We start from the raw sequence: 24,995 nt of genomic DNA on the forward strand, positions 1-24,995 counted from the left end.
TCGCCCTGGCCCCCTTCTTCTGCGTTATGCTCTCCTTTCCACGGCTGCCTGTGACGTGGACAAATACCCACCTTGTGCGCTCCGAGGAGTAGAGTGAAGGATCAGAGGAGTAGAGTTCCGTGGAAGGTTTGGAAGCAGTCTTTGATGTTGAGGCGTTCAGGAGCGAATATTTCTAAGTTAGCTCGTTTTTGCAATATGGCCGATCTTGACGCCGTTGTGCCTTCGCATTGTCTTGCTTGAGCTGGCGGGCTGCGGCGGTGTGACACGCGTATTAGTTGAGCGATTGCTAATTTGGAGTGAAGGGCGGTCGGTTCGAGATGCGGGAAGAAAACGGGCGGAGTGTTAGCAAGTTAGACAGAACTAGATGTTAAAAGACTTGGAATGTTTTGAACTTTTGAACTTTTGAAAACATGTCTCTCATTGAAAGTGTATATCGCTAGAACAGCAGACAGCGCACAAACGAACTAGGGAAAGAAAGCTATCTCAACTCTTTACATGCGATGCCAGTCGCTCCATGTCATAACCTCATACCTCATATCTCATAACCCGCTCTACCTCTTCTCCTGAGGGTAGTACGCAGGCTGACCCTCAAGCGACTCACCAACACCCTGACGGTAACTAGGCGGCGGACCACCAAACGAAACCTGACCACCAGGCGTAGGAGTACTAGACTGGTTGGGCGGAGCATTGTTGTTAGACACACCGACGTTTGGGTTCAAGTCGCTGGGCGTGATGGTGCCGCCATCACCACCGCCCACCATGACGGTCTGCTCGTTGCCCTTCTTGTCCTTGACCTTGCCGACGACCATGCCCTTGGCTACGGACTTGATGATGGCTTTTCTGCTGACGCCCGTGACGTCGATGTAGACGAGGCCGACGTTCTTGACGCCGCCGGCGAGGTTGGTGGTGATTTGTCCTGCTTCGGCGCCGTACTTGTGGCCGACGGCGGCGCTGGCTGCGGCTCCGCTGCTGGTTAGGAGTTGCTTGCCCGAGTGCGAGATGCCGTCAGCGACTGTGGAGAAGGCGATCAAGCTCTTGTTCAACAGTCCTGGCTTGTAGTTTGTGTTGGGCGTGCCGTCTGGGTTCACGCTCTTGGCGTGTGTCTTCTTGTGGCCTGCCATTCCTGCTGCAGCGTTCTGGGCGTACTTGGTAAGCTGGCCTACAGTCTTGGCTGAGTAGCCAGCGACGCCGGTTGTGAGGGTGTTGATCTTGCGGACGCGCTCGTGGGTGGCAGGCTTGAAGACCATGGGCTTCTCGTTCGGCCTCGTCTTGTTGATGAAGTTCTCGGCACCGGATACCATCATGTTACTAAGGTAGCTGGAGCCGGTAACGACAAGGCGAGATGCGGCAGCGGCGTTCTGCACAAGGCCAGAGTCTTTGTATGCGGGATGGCGGGCCATTTCGAGGTAGTCTTCTTCGAGCGGTCGGATGTCGATGCGCTTGCCGTCTGGCGAGACGACAATCTCGACGGGATCTTGACCTGTGTTAGCATGAGTGACCTGCGCGCGCGGAAAAGGTTCAAATGACATACTCTTGGATCCCTGCTGCAATGCTGGGTCGGCGTGGATCATGGCACCCTCGGCCAGCTCACCGACAACGCTGCCGTTCTCCTCGTCGACCAAGACGACCTCGCCATTGTTCACAGCGCCTGCGTAGCCCTGGCCTGGCTGGTAGTCCTGGGGGTTGTATGCCTTGATGTCGCCCTTGCCCTTCTCGTGCGAGGGGGCTTGCGCACGCTCGAGGAAGGCTGTGCACTGTGCCAAGATGGTCTCAAAGGTATCCACATCTTCCTGCGTGACCGATGTCGAGCCCTTGCCAATTGGCGGGAACTCAATGCGTGTGAAGGCGCCGCTCTCTGGGCCCAAGTCCCATCGCGGTATCAGGTAGCTGCGCGGTGGCTGGTGGTAGATCTGTGTGGTCGCGGGGAGAGGGAGATCTAGCTCCGGGGGGAGGTTGAGGTGTAGGTAGAAGTCTTCTTCGGGCGCTTCGTTCTGGCCGCGCGTGTTACTGAGGTCTGCAAAGGGCGAGTTGGTGGGCACCATCAGCAGCGAGAGCGTCTGCGGCCCTGAGGGTGTGAGAGGGCTCTCCTCGCCCTGCTGAATGTGGTAGGCTTTAATGCCGCCGACTGTGTAGAGCAATCGAGGATCTCCATGGCCGCTCATGCTTGCGAGACGTGTTTCGCGGGGTATCGAGGTGGGTTGGTAGGTGAAGGAGAGATAAAGGAGCGATCAGGTGTCTTTCGAGGGATATGGGCAGGAGGGGTATCTTCTATTTCGGTGTATGAGTGCAGGAGCAACAACCTTTTTATGGAATGCAAGCGACAGGGAGTCGACTGCCCATGTGCAACCTGCTCGAGACGCCGCGCTTGCGACAGGCATTCTGACGTAACCATGCTCAGCCACGGGGAGCTCCGCATTTGGCCAATCAACGCTGTGGCTGTGCACTGCGCCACATGGAGGCAACCTCCCTCTTCTGTGTGTGAAGATATGTACGGTCGTATTTCCGCCTTCACACGATTCGCGAAGCGTCTTTGCCCCTTCACATGCGAGATGCGCCCGTCTTGTGTTGATGATCTGCTGTGCATGCGCCTCGGAACGCGTCATGCACGGACGACTCACGTCTTCACGCATGGTAGTCGCTAACAACCCCGCGACTCCATCGTGTACTGCTTGGTGAAGCAGCGTCTTTCCAACAAGAACAACGTCAGCAGCTTTCGTCATCTTACCATTACGGTTAGGCCACCTAGCTCCCGCTCTGCATCCACTCCCTCATTCGTCTCATGGGACTTCCACTCCTGCCATCATCTCGACTATCGCGCTTTCCTGCTTTTTCGCTTCCCTGGCATAACGCACCCTGTTGAATACAATGTGCACAGAGGCTATGCGTTGGTAAGGTGGTGAGACGTATGCACCATGGTCGGCAGCGGCCTGCACCTTCCGTAGGAAATGCAACTTGGTACTTCGCGGTTTCCGAATATGGTCACTTCCATTACCAGGTCACCTGCTCCTTCTGTCTACAGCTCATTGGCGATGGCTTCTCTCGCCTTCTGTCCCCCACTCGTAAACAATGCATCGATACCAGCAGACCGACCCATCGGCCACCTCCCAGCGCCCACCCTCGTAGGTAAACACGGCCATCGACCGACCGACCAGCGCATCGTGAAGATCCATGAGACCTACTATGAAGCGGCTAGAGCACTTTACCGCTGGAATTTCCCAGGACGACCGTCATAAGATGTCGATACCATGTGCCCAGTCAATTGCCGCCATATACTTTCGCTCGGGTTGAATAGTATCTGAGATAATCTACCCTCCTGCTAAGACTGTTCCAAGGTTGCAACGCCTGATTACGGTCTCTTCCCAATGGCGTCACATATAGCCTCAGTCCGTGCGCTCTTTCCGTAGTCGGAGTGGTAGCCTAACTCTTCCCCAACGCGCCTGCCTATATGACTCGCGTATCTTTGAGCACCACTTTACCTTACCGGCTACACTGGCAATACAACGACCAATTGATCGATATCCACATTGCTTGTCAAGTACACATTGTTCTTGACCTGCCGACCGTCAACCAGCGATCCAATTTACCGACTACACTGGTAGCACTCCGACTAATCGACCGATATTCAAGTCATGCAGACTATTGCAGCTCGCACCTCGTCACCAACCGACCCATCTGCGGTGTCCTTCCTTACGAAGCTACCCCCCGAGATTCGTAATTACGTGTACGAAATACTATTCAAGCGCCGAGACCGAGTCCTACTTCATAACGCGGATGCATTCCACGAGCCATATCATTGGCCTCTGAGTTCAAATAGGTACTTAGAGGATTACTATCATTGGTACGAAGTTGAGGTCGGAAAAGACACGGAGTTCCGACATGATCTTCACGAGGGGCTTGCTTTGCTATCGTCCTGCCGCCAGGTACATGATGAAGCTTCTGGGATTCTATACAGCGGCAACACCTTCGTAATCTCTAGAGTCCAAGATCGTGACGATGGGGGTAACAAACATATGGCTGGCGACGAAGAATACTTCCAGGTCAACTATGCCTGTAAATGGCTGGAGCAAATCGGATCGCAATTCTCCCGCCTGAAGAAAGTCATTATCGATACAAATACGATGTGTACGCACCCCAATTGCTCGTGTGGCGAAAGGATCGAACTTTTGCCTCTATTACGCCTGATATGGAAGAACCCAGATCTCCTCAAGATCATTTCGTTCGGAGATGCTAGCAAAATACCGGATACCCCAGATGTTGTAAACGAAGCGGTTGACAGGGGTAGAGGGTGGAACGATAAAGCGCATATGCTCAACAACATGCTCACTGCTCTCGCGGTAGAAGATATCCTCGACATACGCAAATACTCGTTCTCCAATCGCCTCATGAGCGCGGTCTCAATAATCACACGTCCGGAAGAGCAAGAGGAAGAGAACAGCTACGTGAGCATGTGGAACGGGAGCGAGGAAGTTCGTGAGGAGTTCCTCACGTCAGAAGAAGGCAAACCTCTTCGATGGAAGCCGTGGGAGCCGTGGGAAGGCCGTTACCGATTTGCGCACTTACCAACGGACATACGAGAACGAATAGCAGGGCTTTTACTGCGCCAACCAGACGGAGTCACAATTGACTTGGATTCACATACGATACATGGTCTCGACTTCGATATCGCTCGGACAGGCCTAGTACCCGTGTGCAACGCAGGACTGGTTACATCACGTGTGAACCGAATCAGTGTAAAGATGACCAGCAACAAGACCATTACAGACTTCGACGGCTTCGACAAGCTTGTGACCTTCTATCACAGAAAGCACGATCATCCTGAGGTCTTGAATTATATGTTAGGTCACTGGGAAGAGCCCAATCCACAGACCATCATACTGGAAATCGCGCCCGCCAAGATAGACATCCCCGGCGCTATTAGTATCAACATAAAAGTCTTGATGCTCGTACTACTCAGCCGAAAGCTCCATCCTGCCTCCACCATCCGCATAACACTCACCCCACCTCTTTATACCGGAGCACCGCAACAAACCACCATCATCTCGACGGAAAAGCTACTCCAACAAGTATTTCTCCTCCTATCCGAATTGATGCTTAAAAAATTGGAAGGATTGCCCAAACTCCCTGATCCCACCACCGAGAAAGCTCTTCTCGGACTCAAGAGACCTGATCTCTGGATCGACGGCTACGGCAACCTTCTCGCCACCTCGACTCTCGATTTGGGCGCTCCGATAGAATTTAAGTTTGACAAGCTCGGCAGGAAAGAGCTGCGGGTTTTGGGGTACAGCAGGGCTACTACTATGGACTGGATGGCCAAGCCGCTAACCGAGGCGCTCCAGGCGCATGACTACTCTTCTACATGGAGAGAGGCTCAGTTGGTCTGTCTGTGGGATAATCTGAGGAAGAAACTATATGATGATTGGAACTTTAGGCAGCCGCCGCCAGGGTTGAAGGAGTCGACGCGGATGCAGTAAGTGGTTGGTGGGTGACCACGTTGGCTGGTGTCGATGACTGCGCAGTAGCGTGTGGGTTCGCGGAGGAATACGCTGGATCATCTTGAGTTGGAATATTTGACTATCGTGTACCTAAAAGTATACAACATCAGGTATCTCGTCGGTCTAGCAACCATGATCTCATCGAACACCTCCCGGATACTGTATAACTTTATGTGTGCGTTCATGGTTCCACTTGTATTCTGCGAAAACAAACCACTACAAATTCCTATGAATGCGACGTCTTCTAATCGAGAGTATCTTGTTGTATAAAATAGTGGAAATGACGATTTGGCTCGCTACCTTCAGGAACGGACGGATGCAGGGCTATGACGTGAGTTCTTTGTTACGTTTCATCAGACCACACTTGGTAGAGCGACTGATAGATTAGCCGAGTCCTTACGGCCGCTTCTCCAGGCCGTGGCAGACAAAGAAAAGCAGGTACGAGTGCGTGTTCTGGCTGCTCGAAGGGTCGCATGACCCCTTGCGGAAAGACGAATCTTTAACTTCAAAGTTGCACCTTCCAATAGTCTCACATCTGCTGGCGTCTTCGCACTTTTCCAATCCTTTCACGCACCAAAATATGGAGTCTTGCTACGTATTCCGTACCTGGGCCGGAGAAACCCTCACTATAGCCTGCGCGATCGGCTTGGTAGCCTCAATCGCAGGCATCCTAGCAGTATACGACGGCAAACCCGTACCGGACTGGGGCGGCGACCTCAATCTCAATGCTCTCATCGCGCTTTTATCAACGGTTCTGCGCGCTCTACTAGTCGTCACTGTCGCGCAGATCATATCGCAGAGGAAATGGGACTGGTTCAGCGTCACGAGTGCCCGGCCGTTGTCAGATATCCAGCGATTCGACTACGGGAGCCGCGGAGCCTACGGAGCGTTGCTTCTCATTCCGACTGTTTTTCTCAAGGACTTTGTTACACTGGCTGCTGCGGTCGTGTTGCTATTGTCGTTCTTGGTGGGACCTTTCGCTCAGCAGGCTAATGGCGCGGCGCCGTGCTCGTTTCCGAGCGCTACACTCAATGCATCACTTCCCTTCGCACATACAGTACCTGGGAGTGGTGGCTACGTCCCCTTTACAGGTGGTTCAGACGGAGGCCCCACAACCGACCTTGTTGCCGCAATCCTATCCAGTGTCGTATCGCCCTACGGCATCGAGAACAAAATTCGCACAAGCTGCCCGACGGGAAATTGTACGTTCAGCAATCTGGGTCCCAGACCAGAGTTGGAGAAGGCCTTCTTCGACTCTAATCAGAGCATGCATTCGACGGTTGGAGTGTGCAACGTATGCACAAACGTGGCGTCTTCAGTAACGAGCAAGATCGAGAGTACAGAGTGGAGTAACAACACCATCCACTCTCTGCCAAGCGGCTTGAACCTATCAGTAGGAGCAGGCCATTTCGAAGTCTCGACCATGAAGCCAACTCCCGACCTCACCTGGATGGGCAGTCTCCTGACCGACACCGTCAGAGAAGCATCCAGATGGGCATACGTCAACGCAACCCTCCTCAACATAGCCAGTACCCCCATCACCGCATCAGTATGCAGCTTATACCCATGCACACGCACCTACAAAAGCTTCATCAAAGGCTCCGAGCTCCACGAATGGGAAGCCCCCTCCTCAGCCATGCGCCTCCAAATCGGCGGCGCCCACCACGAAGAAATCGACCTGCCCACTTACAGAAACAGCCTCTCCAACACGGAATACTCATACACAACACGCCGAGAGCCGTGTCGCGTAGGCCCCTGGACGCTATACGCCGGCGGTTTCATCCCCGACGGCACCGCAACAGCGGAATTACAGCTCTTCGATTTCACGCACGAGAAATATACTTTTGAGAATATGACGTGGCCGGAACAGTGTATATACCGGCAACCGGCCGAATTCGTTAAAGCGGTCGCTATGGTTATGAATGACGATATCTTCGATGGATATTGTCAGTCGTATAAAACTTTCGATTGCTTCAAGAACTGCAAGACTAGCGAGTTTTGTCAGTTGGAAAGTCAGTCCAACTTGGCGCATATAGGCGTTAATGCCGTTTTGCGGCCGCTGGTAGAAACAGAAGGCAGCTTGACCCATGCTAATGTTACGAAACTTTTCGATGCCGTGGCGAATGCCATGACCAATCGCTTTCGTTTCCAGTATGGCAGCGCTACAGCACGGGATTTCAGCTACAGCGCGCAGGACCTGCCGTTGGATGTGGTGTATGGGCTCGCGTGGGAGACGAAAGCGTGTGTGGAGATGCGGGTGAAATGGCTTTTGTTTCCGATTTGTCTTACTGTCGCCACGTGCATTCTTTCTGTTTGGGTTAATGTTACGAATTGGAAAAGGCGGCATAGCGTGCCTATCTGGAAAGACAGTATTCTGCCACTGGTGTTCTACGGGCAAAGTATCAAGCCCCAAGATGATACGCCGTTGTCGCCGCAGGGATTTGGATTTGGGAGAGAGGCGGGTGGAGATAGGGCGGACGGGCTCATGGAAGCGAATAAAATGGCTGCGGCTAGTCGCGATATCATGGCGACTTTCTAGTGGCCTGATAGCCCACGAATGGACAAGTTTGAGGATAAGCGTGGGCAGGGTGTGGGTTCGGCTGCGGCTTTGGCGAAGGAGTGTAATGTCGCGAGTGTTCCGTTGAGGAGAATGGATATTTGGGGGAATATTGTGGTGAATGGTCGGAGGAATAATGTATGAGAAATAGTATTTCCTTGTACTGCTTTCAGTTATGGACGAGTAACATGAAATGCATAATCAACTTTTCGCTTTGCCGTATACAATTACCCATCTTCTCTCTTCAGCGGCAGTACGCGTCAATCTGGGCGTCAGACAGAGTGTGCATTCCACCAGCGCATCTATACCCGCTATACTGCTTGATCCACATATAACCCATCGGACATCGTCCCATTACCTTCAGCTTCTTCTGCCTCTCCATCTCCTTCTGTCGCGCCTTCTCGACAGCCGCTAACTCCTCGTCGCGACGTCGTCTCTCAAGTTCCGCTGCTATACGCGCTTGTTCACGGATGCGTCGCTCCGCTTCGTCGGCAGCTGCCTTCTCGGCACGGATGAATTCCTTGATCTGCTCTTCGTACTGTCGCTTCTCTTCTTGGAGTTGGCGGTATTCGTTTTCTTTGGCCACCATGGCGTGCTTGTCGCGTTCGAGTTGCTCCCATACTTCGTCGGAAACACCGGCATCGCGCTTGACTTTGAGGATAGAAGCGAACGGGTCTTCAGGCTCAGTCGCGGGTTCGGGCTTCTTTTCCGTTGGCTGCTTGTCGCCTTCCGATTTGTCCGTATTGGTCCCGGCTGTTGGTGGCGGGGCTGCGGTATTTGTCGAGGTGTTTGAGCCTTGCGCACTAGGCGGTGTTGGGTTCTGAGTCTGTGGTGGGGGCATGGGGCGGTTAGACCTTGGCTTTCCTGACCGGCTCGTGCCTGCTGCGGCATGCCGCCGTGAACGTTCGTCTATCATGTCTTCCATAGTACGGATGATAATAGATTCAGTGAGTACGAGGCTAGTGATGGGACGCACAGCCGTGGAGATGAGTGCTTGAAACATGCTCTTGGCAAGCGACTTCACATCGCGAGCGTTACCCCAGGACTCCAGGACTGATAGCCTGCCAAATAGGTCCAGTAACTGCTGGCGTAGTTGCGATGACGGCGGATCGATCACGGAAAGGTCGAGCGGCGCTTTCTTTTTCTTCTGCAGATCCGAGAGAACTTTGACAAGAAGCTTCAGACATGTTTCTGGGTCGATGTGCTTGAACATGACTGTTTCGGGAAAGCGACTAGTGAGTCCAGGGTTCATGCTCATCAGTCGATCAATATCTTTGTCGTAGCCAGCCAGAATGACGACGAGCTTCTGCGCATACTTGGGTTTGGTGAGACAGTCAACTAGCTCATCCATTGCCTCGGTGGCGAAATGACCTTCAGCAAGACGGTAGGCTTCGTCGATGAAGAGAACTTTACCCAGAGCTTTCTCCATGAGCTTCTGAACCTTTGGCCCAGTGTGCCCAATGTACTGGCCAATTAAGTCGGTAGCGGAACACTCTTCCACCTTCGCCTGGCTAAGGAAGCCCATGTCGTAGAAGATCTTGCCCATCTTTGCAGCCGTGGTAGTCTTGCCAGTGCCTGGCGGTCCTTTGAAGAGAAAGTTGAAAGGTATCTGCTCTCGAGGGTCCATTCCAAGAGCTTTCATGTTGGCGGCCGTGGTTTGGTAACCCTGGAACTGCTTGATCAGTTCCTCGCATCCTACGACATCTTGGAATAGGGCCGAAACTTCGGTGGCTGCACGAGTGCCGCGGTCAAAATCAGGATCAAAGTCGATGGCTTCGAACGTGCCAAATTGCTTGACTTTGCCCGCGGATATGTGCTTCTGATGTAACGCCTTTGCACGATCCAGGAGTATATCGACCTCGCCTGCGTTGCCGAAGTTTGGGCGGTTGCGCGCGCGTTGAATGACCTCCATGGCGACCTAGAACGAAACGTGTCAGTAAGGATGTATCAAAAGTGATACGCGACATTACCTTCTTGGCTTGGTCTTTCGCATCAAATCCAATCCCCTTGAGCTTGAAGTCAAAGATCTGACGAATCTCAGCATCATTGAAGTCCTCAAACACGAAAGCGGATTCGAGTGGGAACCGCCTCGCAAGGCCGGGATTGACATCTCGAAACATGTCTTCCATTTGATCCTTGTAACCCAGCAGCAACACACATCGGTCTTCGCCTGCGGTGCTCTGAACTTCGGCAACGATGGTATCGATGACTGCAGCTTTGAAAGGGTCACCGCCGTTGGGACCGCTAGCTTTAGCAAGCATGTAAGCCTCATCGATGATGAGAACTTTACCAACAGTAGAGGCCAAAATGGCTTTTGTGTTGGCTTCTGAGCCGCCTATGACGTTCCCGACGAAATCTGCTGGGTTCTTTACGATGACTTCGCCAAGCGAAAGAAGCCCAATGTCAGCCAGAACGCGACCGTAGAGTTTGGCCACGGTGGTCTTTCCAGTTCCGGGGGAGCCAACGAAGCAGCGGTTTAGCGAATACTGGATAATAGGCTTCTCCTTCAGTTCGAGCTGGTAGTTGGTCTGTATCCCGTCGAGAAGAACTCGTACCGACTCTTTGACTGAGGTCAAACCAGTAAGCTTCTGTAGCTTTGACCACGCCGCGTTATTCTTGAGCACTGACGAAGGCTCCGGTCCAATCAGATCCTCCTTGGTAAGAAGGTAGTCATCCGGCATCGTGCCAGCCTTTCTTGCTTTACGTAGACGCTTGGCTTGTCGCTCGGTAATCTGAGCGATCTTGTTCTGGACTTCGCGGGCGTTACCGAAGCCATCGCGGCCGCGACCACGACCAATGCGCCGCGCAACGATACGTACGTAAAGGCCTTTCATGCCGTCTTCGATCTTCATGCGTCCGGAGTACTTCTTGTCAATGTACTGGCAGAAGATTTGTTGTAGCTCGCGGTCTTCGTAGTCCTGGAACTCCATTCGGATTGGTATGCGGCTCGGAATGCCAGGGTTGTGGGAGAAGAAGGCTTCCATTTGCTTGTGGTAGCCTGCGAGAACAAATACGACTTTGCCAGTCAAGTTCTCCATTTCAGCAAGCAGGTAGTCCAGCACTGCTTTGCCGCCGGGACTGTTTCCAGATACCAATTGATATGCTTCATCGATGAAGAACACACCACCTCCTGCTTGGAGTATGTCGTTGATGTGGGTTTTGCAAGCGGACACACCATCGTTCGCAAGAGCTGATCCGGAGCTCTCAATGAAATGGCCACCAGGCAAAGCTCCTACCTCAACCAGAAACTTAGCGTAGTGCCTAGCCACCGTCGTCTTTCCTGTTCCAGGGTTGCCTAGCAGGGCAGCACCGAAACGCTCCCCCTTAAGTGATACGCCCTGACGTACGACCGTATCAACTTTAGCTTTGATCGCGAGGAACTGCTGCTTGACGGATTCTAGCCCTATCATAGGTACCAGAGAGTCGAGAGCTTCGTTTTCCGCACCCTCAAATTTCTTCTGCCATTCCCAATCATCTCTGGCTTCGCTCTTGTCCCAATCAGGCTGGTCCTCGTCCGAATCTGACGACGTGGATTCGTCATTGGTCGGGGTATCGTCACGGTGATCAGTCGTTGTACTTGGCGCTGGTTTATCGCCTTGTTGTTTGGCAGTATCGGATGGTGGGACCGGCGTAGTAGTAGATGTCGAAGGTGCTGGCACTGGAGCGTTTTTGGATTTCTTGACCCTCTCTTGCAGGTTGCGAAGATCTTGCTTCTTCTGCTCCAGCGCTTGCTGGCGGTCTCTTTCCTCGGCCTGCTCTTTCAGAAGGCGCTTCTGGTGCTCCATCTCTTCCTCAATCTCGACTAAACGAGCGGCATATGCACGTTGTTTGGCCTCTCGTTGTTCGTCTAGCTCGTGGTCGCGTTGCCGCTTCTTTTCCTTGGCTCGCACTTCGGCTTCACATTTCCGACAGTGAGCTGGCGCCTTGTCATGGCACTTTCGAGTGGTCTTGTGCTTACTAGGGCATGTTGAGGAGATGATGACATTGCAATCCATTCGTGAATGGTCTTGCAACTGATGACATTGACGGGGACAAGCATGCAGTCCGCAGTTGAGTAGTTTGCCACATGGTTCAGAGCAGCCGCCGTCTGGACACACCGTATCGAATTGTTCCTTCTCAGTCAGAAGCGCGGTCTTTTCGGGATGCTGCTCGCATTTGACAGGAAAGCCGTCGTAGACATGGCCGTCTCGCTTCAGCTGGTCCATAAGCGGTACCCATACTTCCTTGCCTTTGCGACTGTTCATAAAAGTGTCTGCGTTGCCGATCATGATCAAACCGTTTCGCGCTCGTGATAGCAACACGTTGACTCGCTGAGGAGACGACATGAAACCGATATCCCCAGTATCGTTACTGCGTGTGAGACATGCGATTACGATATCGCTCTCTTCACCTTGATAGTTGTCGATAGTTGAAATGCGAAGCTTGCGTTTGGAAATGTTCGCGCCAGCCGGCGTCATCAGACCCGCTTTGATGAGCTCGTAGGAATCCAGATCGTTTAAAATGGGGTCATTGTCCTTAGACAGAGTGTTCATCAACAGGTATAGTTGACCCAGGTAGGGTGTCAGTACCACAATATCTTCCGTGCCGTAGCCTTGCTGACCGAGGTATCGCACGCATTTCAATACCATCTCGGCCTCATACAGATTTTCCTTGCTGGACTTAGCACCTCCATCGCGGCTGTCGGCAATCTGGACGGCGTTGAGCTCAGGGCGCGAATGTGACACGAATATAACGTTGCTTTGAAGACCACGTAAGTTCGGTCGACCTTGAGTCTTCTCTGCGTCTTCCAACTCCGGATATGTGAGTGATCGAACGAGGGACGAGATCTCAGGGCGCATACGATGCTGCTTGCTGAGCGTGGTGTGTGGAACTCCGCTTAGCACTAGACGTTCGAACAGAGAGACATTGAGATCGTAGCCATCTCCTTTTTCTACAGTCAAGGCATAGTTGCTGACTTTTGGCCGCAGCTGTTTGTGATCGCCGATCAGGATGAGCTGCTTCGTGGTTGGAGTTAGAGCTGTAAGCACATGACTCTCCAAGATCTCTCCAGCTTCTTCCACCAGAACAATGCCTGGTGAGGCCTTGCGAATCTCTTCAGTGTACATAGCAGCTGCTGTGGTAGTACATCCGATGATGCGTCTCTGGCTGAGCACGTGGAAGTTCTTCTCGCGGAATAGTCGATCGATCTGGGCACGACATTTGTTGTACTTGTGGGCAAGTGTACTTATTTCGGCGACCCGCTCTTCAAGTATCGTCTTGTTCCACTGCGCCTGGAGTCCAAGACGGGTCTGCGGCGGAACGTCCCAAACGTGTGGATAGGTTTGCATCGCATCACCGAGGAAGATGCCAGCGTCTTCTCCTTTGACCCATCTCCTGACTAGGTAGTACTTGTCGATGCGTTTATTCTTTTTCCCCATAACTGTCATACCGTCTTTACTGTCGGGCACAACAAACGCATCGAAGTATTCTGAATCATCCGAGAACTCTAAGTAGTCGAGGAGCATCTGCTCGTTGAGCCGCATGGACGCAAAGGATGTCATCCTCCTGACTAGTGCGTCATGATAAGATTCCGCTTCTGACTTTTGCTCTTGGATCATGGTCCACGTTTGTCCCGTCATCTTGTAGTTATTTGGTTGTTCTCTGATGGTCAGTGCGCGAGTGTTGGCATTCGACTTTGACCCCAGCCGGACGATCGAACTAGCAGGAATGCCGGCCTTTTGGATGTCTTCCAAGAATTGATCCAGAGCATGATTCGTGTAAGTGAGAATGAGCATCGTCTCATTGGTACGATCGTGCAAGATCTTTGCGATGAGTGCTCCGATGAAACTTTTGCCAGTACCTGGTGGGCCTTGGATCAGACTGACTCTCTTGACTAGCCCAGTCAGCAGTGATTCTGCTTGGGCCTGGTCGAGCTTGATTGGATGAGTGCTTCCAATGATATCTTGGAGGTCCTCTTCCCAGTGGTCGCGAATGGCGTTGACAGTCTTTGTCGGTTGGATGCCGGACGGGGTTTCCGCGGAGTCTGGCTTAAGACTGAGAAGCTGGTCTTCCAGTGGCAGTTCAGTCAGATCCTGAAGACATTTCAGGACAGGCTCATAGGCAAATACAGCAGTATCTACTTGCACAAAGCAAAGATCCGATTGGAGCTTGCATGCCATCAGAACTTTGCCAAACGAGCTGGCGTCGGCCACTCGCAGCACGACAACAGCAGGTTGCTTCGCAAGGAGATCTTCGTCACGGTCCACAGTTGCGAATGCAACAATGTTGCCATTGCTAATGAGACAGCCAAGTGACTGATGCTTCAGGACGTTCTTGTTGTCGGTGAGGAACTTCTTGCGGCTTGTTGCCTTGACGTTGCGCAGCTGAGGAACATCGTCCGGACAGAAAAGCTGCAGCGAGCAAGGTTTGCGTCTCGTCTCTGGTCCACAGTCGATACCGGCATACTTCAGATGTTCGAGAACCACTTTGCGTCGCCCTTTCTTCTGACCACTAGCAATCTGGAAGTCGTTACGTAGCTCGCCGAGAAGATCCTCGCGGAGCAGGCGAAATTGGTTGTCGACGTGGGTAAGACCGCGGCTCTCCGGCGTGATAGATACGATAGAATCAGCGCGTCTGTAAAATGGATGCTCGCGAGATGCAAATTCATCTGGCGTTGGTAAGAGCTTGATCTTGTGGATTTGCGCAAAATCGTTGTCGTGTCGCCCGCCTGGGCCATCGACGGTCTGATCAGATGTGCTGTCAAGGACATGCTTGATCTTATGCCCAATGTTGCGGATATCTAGCGAATCTGAATTGATGAATGTGCCATGTTTCGTGACGCGTTCTGCGACATCTCGCACATCTGGAATGTCCTCAGAGCGACTGTATAGCAGCTCGAGTAGCAGCCACGCGAACGCGCGAGTGCCATCGCTGGAAAGCACGTGACCATCATGCGCGCTCACGAAGGTGTTCCAGAATGTAGGAGGCTGGACGATCTGTTCGAGGACGCGCTGTAGGAATTGGCCGCCGTAGAGTTGCTTGACAGGGGGCTGGGCCAGATGATTGATGACGGCGGTTGCCCAGCCGTTGAGGAACGCGCTATCTCCGGTGGTGCGGAAGGCAACGCCGACGGCCGCTAGCCCTGCCGAAGACGCGATCAGACACTCAACACACTTCGACGCGTCTTCCTGAGCACACAACGCCTCCAAAAATCGATTACTATCACCCGCCGTCTTAATCTCGCGATGACCGTGGATGATAGCGTTGAAGAGCTTCGTCAGCCCTGTGGCACGCTTTGCGGCGTCTGGGTCCGCCATTTTTGAGGTTTGTATCGTGTGAAGTATGAACCGTTGAGAAAAGATCTATCAAGACAAGCTGATATCTGTCGATATTCTATCGCTCTCAGGGGGGCGTTTGGCTCTTTTGAGGTTTCTGAATGGGTAGCCGGGAGGTCGCACCAGACCCCAGCGCATGCGCGATGAGTCTCTGATAACGGGCTGTGCGAATGATTGGAAGAGACTCACAGGTTTTTATGCGGCGAGGCATCAATCTTTGTCTGCCTGCATGTTCTGGTGAGCTCTGGACGAATTGAGGCCTACAGACATGCGCTGTGCGACCTGCATGTTGAGCAAACAGCGCCACACGAACTCAGCCTTGTCTAGGCAGCATGCCATACTTGAAGCCGGCGTGTCGCTTTCCATCCAGCGCATAACTCAGCCTCGCAATTCACAATTTCGAAACTAGTCAGTACATTTCCGCAATATGGCTTCGTTTTCAGGCAGCGGCAGAGGCGGCTGGGCTCCACGCAGAGGGCGAGGCCGCGGAGGAAGAGCGCCTCACTTCGCAAAGAACAGAGAGCAGCCAAAACCGGATCTCCAGACACACCCGCTTGGAGACCCTGTGAAAGTGTTTCGCAGCTCCGATCTGAGTCTGAAACCAATCGACTCGGCGGAGATATCGAATTGCCAACATGTCGCGTCGTACAACTGGCTCAACGACGAAGTACCTACCATCGTCGTTCCAGGTAAGGCTTCTTTTTGTGCCTACATGGACATTAGCCCGCCCACTTTGCACGCTTTCATCTTGCTGTAGTCTGCAAACCAGATGGAGCTGACAGTTTTAGGTAAACCTCCTCGCTGGACACCACTCCACGCTCCACAGCGTTTGAAGGAAGACGACGGACAGTACTTTCGCGACCCCAATGCTGCAAAGTATCCCGACTTCCCAATGGCACCCGTCGTACATGCTATTACGAAGATCGACCCCGAATTCGACGCTACGAACACCGATGTCTTCGCATGCGGAAGCACCCTTGGCAACCTCCTGCGCTTCGCTCGTGGTATCGACAAAGCGTTCCGGTTCAACATCGAGGTCATCGGCGAGACAGTCTTCTTTATACGAAAAGAGAATGACCCCAAGGAAGTTATCAAGGATATCAGAGGCTTTGGTCATACATTTCCGGAAGCATACACCACATGGGACCAGAGTGTCAAAGGCTCCGAGACACACCAGCGCATCGTACGATACAAGTTCAGCGGCTTGGACTGCCTTGTACGCTTCGAGAGCGATGGTTACATCGACGAGTCCCCTGCAGTTCGGCATTTCGCACCTGAACAGACTTCTGGGGACCAAGATGAGCTTCTGCAAGCATTCCAGCAAGCAGCCATCGGCCGTCCGCCGTCCGCCGAGCAACGCGATGGGTAAGCTGGAAGAGCTCAAGATCGAACACGGCGGATCTGCAATACCGCATCACTCCATATTTGACCTGAAGACACGCTCAGGCAAATACAAGAAACCTATCGACATGACCGACATCTACCCGGCGCTCTGGATGAAACAGATATCCAACTTCATCGTGGCCTACCACGACGGCCATGGCCTTTTCGAAGATATACAGGTACAAGATGTCAAGAGCGATGTGCGAGCCTGGGTGCGAGAGAATAGAGACGGCATCCGCCGCTTCGCAACACTACTCAATGAGATCGTTGGCATCGCCAAGAGCAGCACAAACAAGTTGCTCGAAGTGTATTGCCCCGGAGCGGATCGCCTAGAGATCCGAAAACAGTATGGCGACGGCGTACACGCGTTGCCTGCAGACTTGGTCGACAGATGGGAGAAGACGGAGACTAATATCTCCTCTACTCAGGATGATGCTTCGGATGAGGACGAATACAATGATGGCGGTGTCGATGTTGATGCAAGGTATGGGTTTGGCAGTGGCGACGACGACTCAGGTTCTGAGCCAGACTACACTGCGTGTTCTGCTGAAGACTGTGGGTACTGCGGAAAGTGCACGTACTAAGACTGGCAATCACATGTGTGTGCCTTTATTGTTTCCTCACCAGCAACTAGAATTATCGATATATTCTGCCCTATCAAGCCTTGCTTCAGTATATCATTGGTTTTCGTATACTCTTACTTGGTGAGGCGATGAGGCTACATCGTCGGCACAGCCTGTTGTGGGGAGCTCTTACTCTCATCGTAGTCGGCAAGACCTTCTGTGACCAAATCGGTTTTCTGGCAGCGATACCGGGCAGTCTACTTGTTTGCACATTCATGCTACTCACGGTCATCATTTCCGTTGCATAGCAAAGCAGATCGGCTAGGACGCTGCCGTCATCTACCGGGAAGAGCTGGTGCCGAGGCTGCGGCATATACAGGACCTCAACTCAGCTCTGCACGGCTTCCTCCAGAAAACCTGCACGGCCCCTACCAACGTCAGCAACTCAGAGCTAGAGCAATTCCAAGAGAAGGTTAAGGATCAAGACTATTTCTACCAAACAATCGCGATGCTCTCTACCCATGCAATCTATCAGGATGGAGATGCAACATCTGGGCGCGCAAGTCGGGGCGGCCCTCCTCTTGACCGACTTCAATCTGGAATACTTCCCCCAGTGGGATATTGAGAATCGAACCCCACACCCGCTGACAGCCGCCATTACCAATGCCAGCCGAGACACCGCCCATCTGCCAGGCTTCAACGACGTCTACGACCAGTTCGATGTTGCATTCAACGAAGAAGATGTCAAGATCCCTCTGGAAGAGAAGCCCTCCAGCGACAACCTTGTTCAAAAGCTCCGTGACATCGTCCCGGTATTGGAGACAGACGATAGAAAGATGTCACGCCGTTCACACAGCAAGATGCCAAAGAAAGAGGTGGAAAATACAGATGAGGGTACTATGATGGACGGAGAGATGTCTGACCACGAGTCGTTGCAGCCGAAGCTCAAGTACACAACGGGGCGTCATGCAAAGAAGTACGAGATCTTAAAGGGAATGACCAAATTTCATTTCGTGCTCCACATGATCAAGAACGGGGAGAAACGAACACGCCGATCCACGACTATCCATGCCCACCACATGGTCCCACACTTTGCCGTCATGTTTTTCGACTCAAAATACACCTCATCCCGATGCGCTTGGCGCTGCAAGACGACACATCTATTTGGCTTTGGAGCTGGGTTCGTCGCCTGTATCGCCGGAAATCTAAGAGCTCCACCCGCAGCCATCTTCCTTCGCTTTGAAGTTGTCGAGCAGGTGCTGGCAAAGTCGGAACAGGAACAACAACAGCAAAAAGACATCACGCTTCTTGACTCCTACACCACAATTTTTAACGTCCACAATACATCCAGTGTTACATTTCGTCGCTTCGACACATGCGCCTACCGTATACATTCGCGTACTACACTCTCACTTCTCCACGCCATGGGTAACCGAGACTCCGACAACACCGCTCCGAGCAGTGCAACTCCACACGCAGATGCAACGTCTTCTGCAAACGCACCTCCTATAACCTGGTCAACGCCTGTCAGCACTTCGATTGAGCGACCTCGTGGGGCATACGATCATTTGGGCTATCTAAGAATGGAGTCAGTCTGAACACAGAGACTTAGTGATGCCTACACAATTCGAAGGCGTATTCCCCAACCCTCGTAGTTGTGATTTCACTCTGGGGTTTCCCGTTCGTCTGGGTACCTAGGTAGTGAAGTCGTGAGGGCCACTATCTGCGTCGGAAGACAAAGGGCACGGTCCATTGCGTTGTAAGACTCAAGGCTGCAGTGTGGCGTGATTTTGAATAGCCCCATGTGTTCTCTCCACCCTGGATATACTTAAGGACTTGCAGATTTTGACTGACACTTTACGCGCACTCCACGACACTCAACCACATCGCTTCACATCGACGAACGCCATCATCATGGCAACTAAGCGTTCGACTGCCTTCAACGCCCTCACTAAGGCTCATCCTATAGTCCCCTTACCACTATCGGGCGGCAACTCGAAGCCCGCAGATCCGCGCAAACATTCCCTCGTCACTCTGCCCGCCGAGCTTCGGAATAAGATCTTTGGGTTTCTTGTCGAGTTCTCCGAGCCCGTCTGGGTTACCTCCCGTCGACATTACGAATACAGCTCGGAGCGCATAAGCTTCGTGCTCCAAACTAAACATCAGCTTCAGAAGAGCTTACTTCTGACATGTCGAACTATCTACTCGGATGTTGCTTCAGCTTTTTATAGCAACAACACATTCCTCATAGCTCCGAACAGCTACCAATACTCACAGCGTAGTCAGGCGACTGTGGCAGAGGTTGCTGTACTGTTCTTCCAGCGACTGGGCTCGCAGGTTCATTGGGTCCGTAAAGTTGTACTCGACATTACGAGTAGGCCGTGGGCCCCGAACTTCGATATATGGTCATTCCCGTACACATACGACGTGTTTGAGGTCGGCATACTTTTGAGATTCCTCTGGCACCACCGCCTCGCTATCGAGGTCGCTTATTTGCAACACAAGGGAGCTTCCCGGGGTGTCTGTAATCCTCCAGCGATGACCCGGGTCATGCGGTGTATTCTCGAAGGCCAAGTGATGCTGAAGGCATCTCGCAGTCAGATGCTCGAGATTGCAATTAAATATGACGGCTCCGGCGGTATGTTCCGTTTGGGTAGAGCACCCCCTTCTGGCGCACCAAGTCGATTTGCACTCGATCGCGAGCAACATATCTACCGTTTTGCCGCTGAGGATAGTGGACGGTGTCTCACCTTAACAAAGCCGACACCCCCTACCTTGCTGACCTTACCCGTTCATCCCGTACTCTCCAAGATCTTTTCCGAGGTTCTCAGTGAGCGGGAGAAAATCTGCATCGATCTTGATGTCGACACGAGCTTGCCAATCAACTTCACTTACGCCAACAGGCGGCTTCATGAGACCTGTTGGGCAAGCTTGCTACAAGCCGCATCGTACACATTGCTGTTACATTCAAGGGAGAAGCGCAGTACGTTCGCTAACTTTAGCAAACTCGCTCGCATCTTACGCCGTACATTTACAACTCCCGAGGATCCCGGACAGAACTACCATGGGATATCAGGACCCTTGCGGTGGTCAGCGCCCCATTGGAAGCTGGAGAAGTCACAAGAGCTCAGCGTTGTGCTGGAGTTCGACCTAGCCGATCCGACCGCCTTGGAAGACCTGCGCATCAGCGTGCTGCCCTTACTCTTGGAGACATCTTCGTATTGGGGTGATCGCACTGTCACAATCCGTTCATTAACCTCTACACCGGGTGGCTGTTCCCTTTTCGCCGAGCAAACAATCACGTTTCAAGAACTTCGACTGAACGCTTTGAATGCGCTGAATGACACATTCGGTGAGACTGTTGGGTACGCAGCTACTACGCTGTGGGTAAACGGGCTGGGAAAGGTCGTCGAGACAGAGTTCAGTCGTTTCTCTAGCCCATATCGCGTCCAATACGATCCGGCAAAAGCATCCGGGGGAGTCGGCGGTAGGAAATCGCGTAAAGTGTCCTCTATTTATCCAAAGGATCAGTACTTCCACGGACAAAAGACCCGACACGACTGCCAATCAAAAGATTGCAAGCAGTTGTTCCCATCTCAGTACTCCGCGGTAGCGGTACTGGATTATCTCGAGGAGACCTTGACCAGATATGACGTTAAGAACAAACCTGATTCGGGCAATGCGTAAGTGCACAGTATTTTTCACTGATAGAATGAACCAACTGACAGTTGCTAGCGAAGTCGAAAAGATCATGTTGAGACAGCTGATGCCGGCGGAAATCTGCGGTCTCCGCCGACAAGACGTATCGCTGTGGAAGGCTAGGATAAATCTACGTTTTCTTACGTCGAGATCGTATCGCTCAGGTATGAGCTACTCCATTGGAGCGAAAGGATCACGTAGATAAAGATGACATAGGCGCAAGAAGAGATCTTCGTCGATCATGTACCATTGCTGGACATCGGGCGAGATACACATGTGCCGTATATTGTATGTCTGTCATTACATTAGCGATTTCATTCGTACTGTAAGCAGGTCCAGCCTTTGCGTACAACCCATGATCATCACTGGGTGAACATACATCAACATTCTTAAACGTCTCACGCTCGAAGTCAAGCTCGTCCCCTTAATCTCAATCCTTTTTCACGTTCTCATCCTTCGCGTCGCTCTTCTTCTCTTCTTCCTTGTCACCAGACCCGCTTCCGCTGCCCTTGTAGTGGCTACCTTCTTTTCCTGGCTCAAAAACCGTGTTGCCTCATAACAACTCAGCATGAATGTCTACAAAATCAGGGGCGTTGACATACAGGAAGCGCAATGCGCCCAAGCACCGTCTTTCGTCAAATCAGCCCCTGCACCGCACTCTGGACATTCGACCATAGCAAAGCTTTCTAATCGGTTTTCGGAGGATGGGTAACGGATTGAGTTTAGGATGTGGTTGATGATCAATGTTCGGTTGCGATCTTGCGATAGAGTTTCAATGCAGGTTGCGTGCTTGCGCTAAAGTGAGGGGCATGATGTCATAGACCAATCAGATACCGCGGAAGCATCTCATCAAGCTTACGACCATTGGAGTTCTACATCGATGTACTCCTATTCTTGGAGAGGGAATGAGGGATATAGAAGAAGGCCCGAAGTTGGGCTTACATGTTTCCATCAGTAATCTTTCATGCGGTGGCTGACCTGGCGTGTTACAGACATTCGTATAGCCTGAACGCCAGCGGCCCTGCAGCATGCAAGAAGGATGGCGCATATGGGACTCTGGTTCTGCTACCACATAGTTCGCATGCTACCAGAATTCTGAATGCGATGTGCGAGCCATCAGTTCGCTGGGCTATCGATACGAGTCAGTCTGCATCCGGGTTCTCGTCTTCCGCCGTCTTCCGCCCGTTGTGGCGGCCAATCCTCAATTCCAAGAGTTCCCAACAACCAGAATTCAATCATCCTGCAGTGCTTGCGCAATGCGATCCTTCCGAACTTATTGACTCGCATTGGGGCTGATCATCCCTATGGATGCTGTTGCGACTCAGACTCCTATAATGCCGCCAATGGCGGCGCTCAGCTGCGAATCCTCAGATCAGAAAGAGGCCGCACCGAACACGGTACGCACGTACTGCCGCTGGACCAGGGCCAGAGTCGATGGTATCGCAGCGATGAAACCGAGTAGTTTACCGGAATACATCACCGCGAAGGGAATGAATATCCCGATGGCTAGATTCTCGAGTAGGAGATGTGCAGCTTGTCGCAGCTGCAACACAGTAGACGTAGCAAGCGGCAGCGCAGGTTTTTCGTCTTTCCTCTTTCTCTCATCTGATTGCTAGAGTCATTGCGACAGTAGTAATCCGGGGTCGAAACTTGCAGCATTCGCCGTTGACGTGCATCTACCGCATAAACCTGCTCGCGGAGCTGAACAACTCAGGGGCGATGCACCCATCAAAAACGAAGCCATTGCTTCAGCAGCTCCAGGTACGTGAATCATGCCACGCCACTACCCGCTTGCGATAGCCTCACTATACCCAGCCGAGCGAGCGCCTAGACCCAGGTTAGTCTAGCAGTCGCGTGGTAAACGGCTCATCTGCAACCAACATTTGACGATGGATGCCTGAGGGCCCTGGCCCATCTGCCGTGTCAAAGCAACGGTTCCCTCCCCACCGCATCTGCATTGCGCAAGTTCGTCTCCGCGCTGAAGGACGGAAGGTTTGCTTGGAACTTTATTGTTCCTGCAGGTGGTAGCCTTCACAGGACATATGGCCGGGCGCCTCATCAATCCACGCTGTCGCATGTCAGAATGGCGGGAAATACGGTGCTTGCAGCGGTCCGTATATAGCGTCGATGAGCCGGATCCCGAGGTGCGAAAGTTTAAACTTGTTCAACACCTCTACAAGCCTAGGGTATCTAGGCTTTTCTTTCTTCTTGTTTGCCTGTTCGTCTCCTCGTCTCCTCGTCTTGTCTATCCGTGGCTTCCGGTCACGATTTGTCCGTCGACGGGTGTGTAGCTTTGGTGGTATCGCAGCATACGAGGATTCCTTGAGTATCTCACGAAGCCCATGACAACTAGTCGCACGTAGCGTGCAAGACAATTGCAATACCCCAGACTCCTCCGTATCCTCACCTTCTGGTCAAACCCCACGATACGCCACCACTCGATGGCCGACCCGATGGCCGCGGTGCCATACTCCAACAAAGCCGCCATCTACCTTGGACCTGTCGTTTCTTTCGGCGTTGTCGCACTCTTCCTGGTTACCGCACGCATCTACACACGGATACAGAGGACTGGGAAACTGTTTCTCGATGACTGGATCATCGTTGTCGCAGAACCACTTTCTTTGATCGGCATATGTTTGGCTATCGCATCCACGGCATACGGATGGGGCAAACCAGCGGCATCCTTCACACCCGAGACGCTCAAGCAGACATTGAGGCTACAGTTCGCCCTCCAAACTGTATGGCTTCTTACGCTCTGGCTTGTACGACTCTCTGTCGCGTGCTCACTGCTGCGCTTCGGGACTGAAAGGCTTTGGCGATGGCCATTGTACTTCATCATGGGCCTACAAACAACAATCTCATGGAGTTACTTCGTCATCCAATTTGCGCAATGCACACCCGTCAGCTCGAACTGGGATACCGGTATCTCTTCCAAATGCTGGGATCTGGGCCCCATCGTCATCTACGGATGGGTCATTGCTGGTAAGACCTCCAGAGGTGCTACTCATATACGACCCAACTGACTCGCTTGATAGGCATTTACATCGCCATGGATCTCACACTCTCACTCATGCCAATCCGGCTGATCCGCACCTTGAACCGCTCTCAATCCGAGAAGATACTCATCGGCTTCCTCATGGCCCTCGGTCTCCTCGCAACCGCGATAAACTGCGCCAAGATGACAACGTTCACCACTTTCGGCCAAGGCGACGTGATGCAAGCTACCATCGTACCTTCACTGTGGGCCAAACTCGAGGAAGAGATCGGCATAATCGCTAGTTCGCTACCTTGGCTCAAGAGCCCTGCTGAGAACTGGTTGAAGAAGATGGGCATATTGAAGGAGCACCAGCTCACCAAGCCGAGCTTCGTGGCCGACATGAGCTTACCGACTGTGAAAGATGATGAAGAGGATATGAATAGTAATGATGCGGATAGTACGAAAGTGAAGGGAAATGTTAGGGTGGATTCGGTGGCCACCGCCTTGGGTACCAAAGGCTCAAACAATAGCCTGCCAAAGGATCCGAATAGTAATACCTGGCAGGCTGTCTAATCGCGACGACCATGTTACGACTTTCATTTGGGATGCATGCCATATCCTTGGGCTTTAGCGCGGCGCTCTGGCGTTTTCGAGGGTTGGTCCCGGTCTCCACGGATTCTAAGACCATATATTGGCACGAACTGCCTCTTTACATGATTCCAAAACATACATACATCATAATACCAACAACTTTGAGCCAAACGAGCTGGAAAGTGACTTTCGCAGAAGTGTGGGGAGTAAGACTTTGGTGATGCCGCACTTCGGCGACATTCGCCCGAAGCTCTGCGAAATCTCGGATTATTACTAACAGAAAACCGCTTACTCCGCATTTTCGCAAACCATCGTCAAGACTTTGCGGAAGCCTTCCTTTTGCGCGTTTGTTTGCGCAGAGTTTAGCCTCGCTGTTGTTGCAGGGCCTTTTCGTAGGTGTAGCAGCAGGGCCAGAGATCT

At 52.4% G+C, this 24,995-nt stretch overlaps 7 protein-coding genes across 7 annotated transcripts; 5 read left to right on the forward strand and 2 right to left on the reverse strand.

Moving 5' to 3' along the window:
• Positions 1-551: 551 nt before the first annotated feature.
• Positions 552-2,162, reverse strand: J4E90_004527 (uncharacterized protein; the record flags this gene model as incomplete). The annotated part of the gene is made up of 2 exons (XM_051434092.1): positions 552-1,480; positions 1,532-2,162. The coding sequence occupies 2 exons, from the start codon at positions 2,160-2,162 to the stop codon at positions 552-554; spliced, it is 1,560 nt and encodes a 519-aa protein (XP_051292610.1).
• A 1,848-nt stretch (positions 2,163-4,010) lies between these two features.
• J4E90_004528 (uncharacterized protein) lies at positions 4,011-5,471 on the forward strand (the record flags this gene model as incomplete). Its single annotated transcript, XM_051434093.1, has 1 exon — positions 4,011-5,471. One exon carries the CDS (start codon positions 4,011-4,013, stop codon positions 5,469-5,471), a length of 1,461 nt encoding a protein of 486 aa, XP_051292611.1.
• A 601-nt stretch (positions 5,472-6,072) lies between these two features.
• J4E90_004529 (uncharacterized protein) lies at positions 6,073-7,535 on the forward strand (the record flags this gene model as incomplete). The annotated part of the gene is made up of 2 exons (XM_051434094.1): positions 6,073-7,438; positions 7,498-7,535. 2 exons carry the CDS (start codon positions 6,073-6,075, stop codon positions 7,533-7,535), a joined length of 1,404 nt encoding a protein of 467 aa, XP_051292612.1.
• Positions 7,536-8,293: 758 nt separating this feature from the next.
• Positions 8,294-15,344, reverse strand: J4E90_004530 (uncharacterized protein; the record flags this gene model as incomplete). The annotated part of the gene is made up of 2 exons (XM_051434095.1): positions 8,294-9,967; positions 10,020-15,344. 2 exons carry the CDS (start codon positions 15,342-15,344, stop codon positions 8,294-8,296), a joined length of 6,999 nt encoding a protein of 2,332 aa, XP_051292613.1.
• Positions 15,345-15,789: 445 nt separating this feature from the next.
• Positions 15,790-17,329, forward strand: J4E90_004531 (uncharacterized protein; the record flags this gene model as incomplete). The annotated part of the gene is made up of 3 exons (XM_051434096.1): positions 15,790-16,051; positions 16,151-16,610; positions 16,684-17,329. 3 exons carry the CDS (start codon positions 15,790-15,792, stop codon positions 17,327-17,329), a joined length of 1,368 nt encoding a protein of 455 aa, XP_051292614.1.
• Positions 17,330-17,844: 515 nt separating this feature from the next.
• J4E90_004532 (uncharacterized protein) lies at positions 17,845-20,995 on the forward strand (the record flags this gene model as incomplete). The annotated part of the gene is made up of 2 exons (XM_051434097.1): positions 17,845-18,642; positions 19,142-20,995. 2 exons carry the CDS (start codon positions 17,845-17,847, stop codon positions 20,993-20,995), a joined length of 2,652 nt encoding a protein of 883 aa, XP_051292615.1.
• Positions 20,996-23,448: 2,453 nt separating this feature from the next.
• Positions 23,449-24,557, forward strand: J4E90_004533 (uncharacterized protein; the record flags this gene model as incomplete). The annotated part of the gene is made up of 2 exons (XM_051434098.1): positions 23,449-23,989; positions 24,043-24,557. The coding sequence occupies 2 exons, from the start codon at positions 23,449-23,451 to the stop codon at positions 24,555-24,557; spliced, it is 1,056 nt and encodes a 351-aa protein (XP_051292616.1).
• Positions 24,558-24,995: the final 438 nt, after the last annotated feature.

Source organism: Alternaria incomplexa, assembly GCF_024043165.1.
Source record: "Alternaria incomplexa strain BMP 0042 chromosome Unknown scaffold_5, whole genome shotgun sequence".
Classification (NCBI taxonomy): Eukaryota; Fungi; Ascomycota; class Dothideomycetes; order Pleosporales; family Pleosporaceae; genus Alternaria; species Alternaria incomplexa.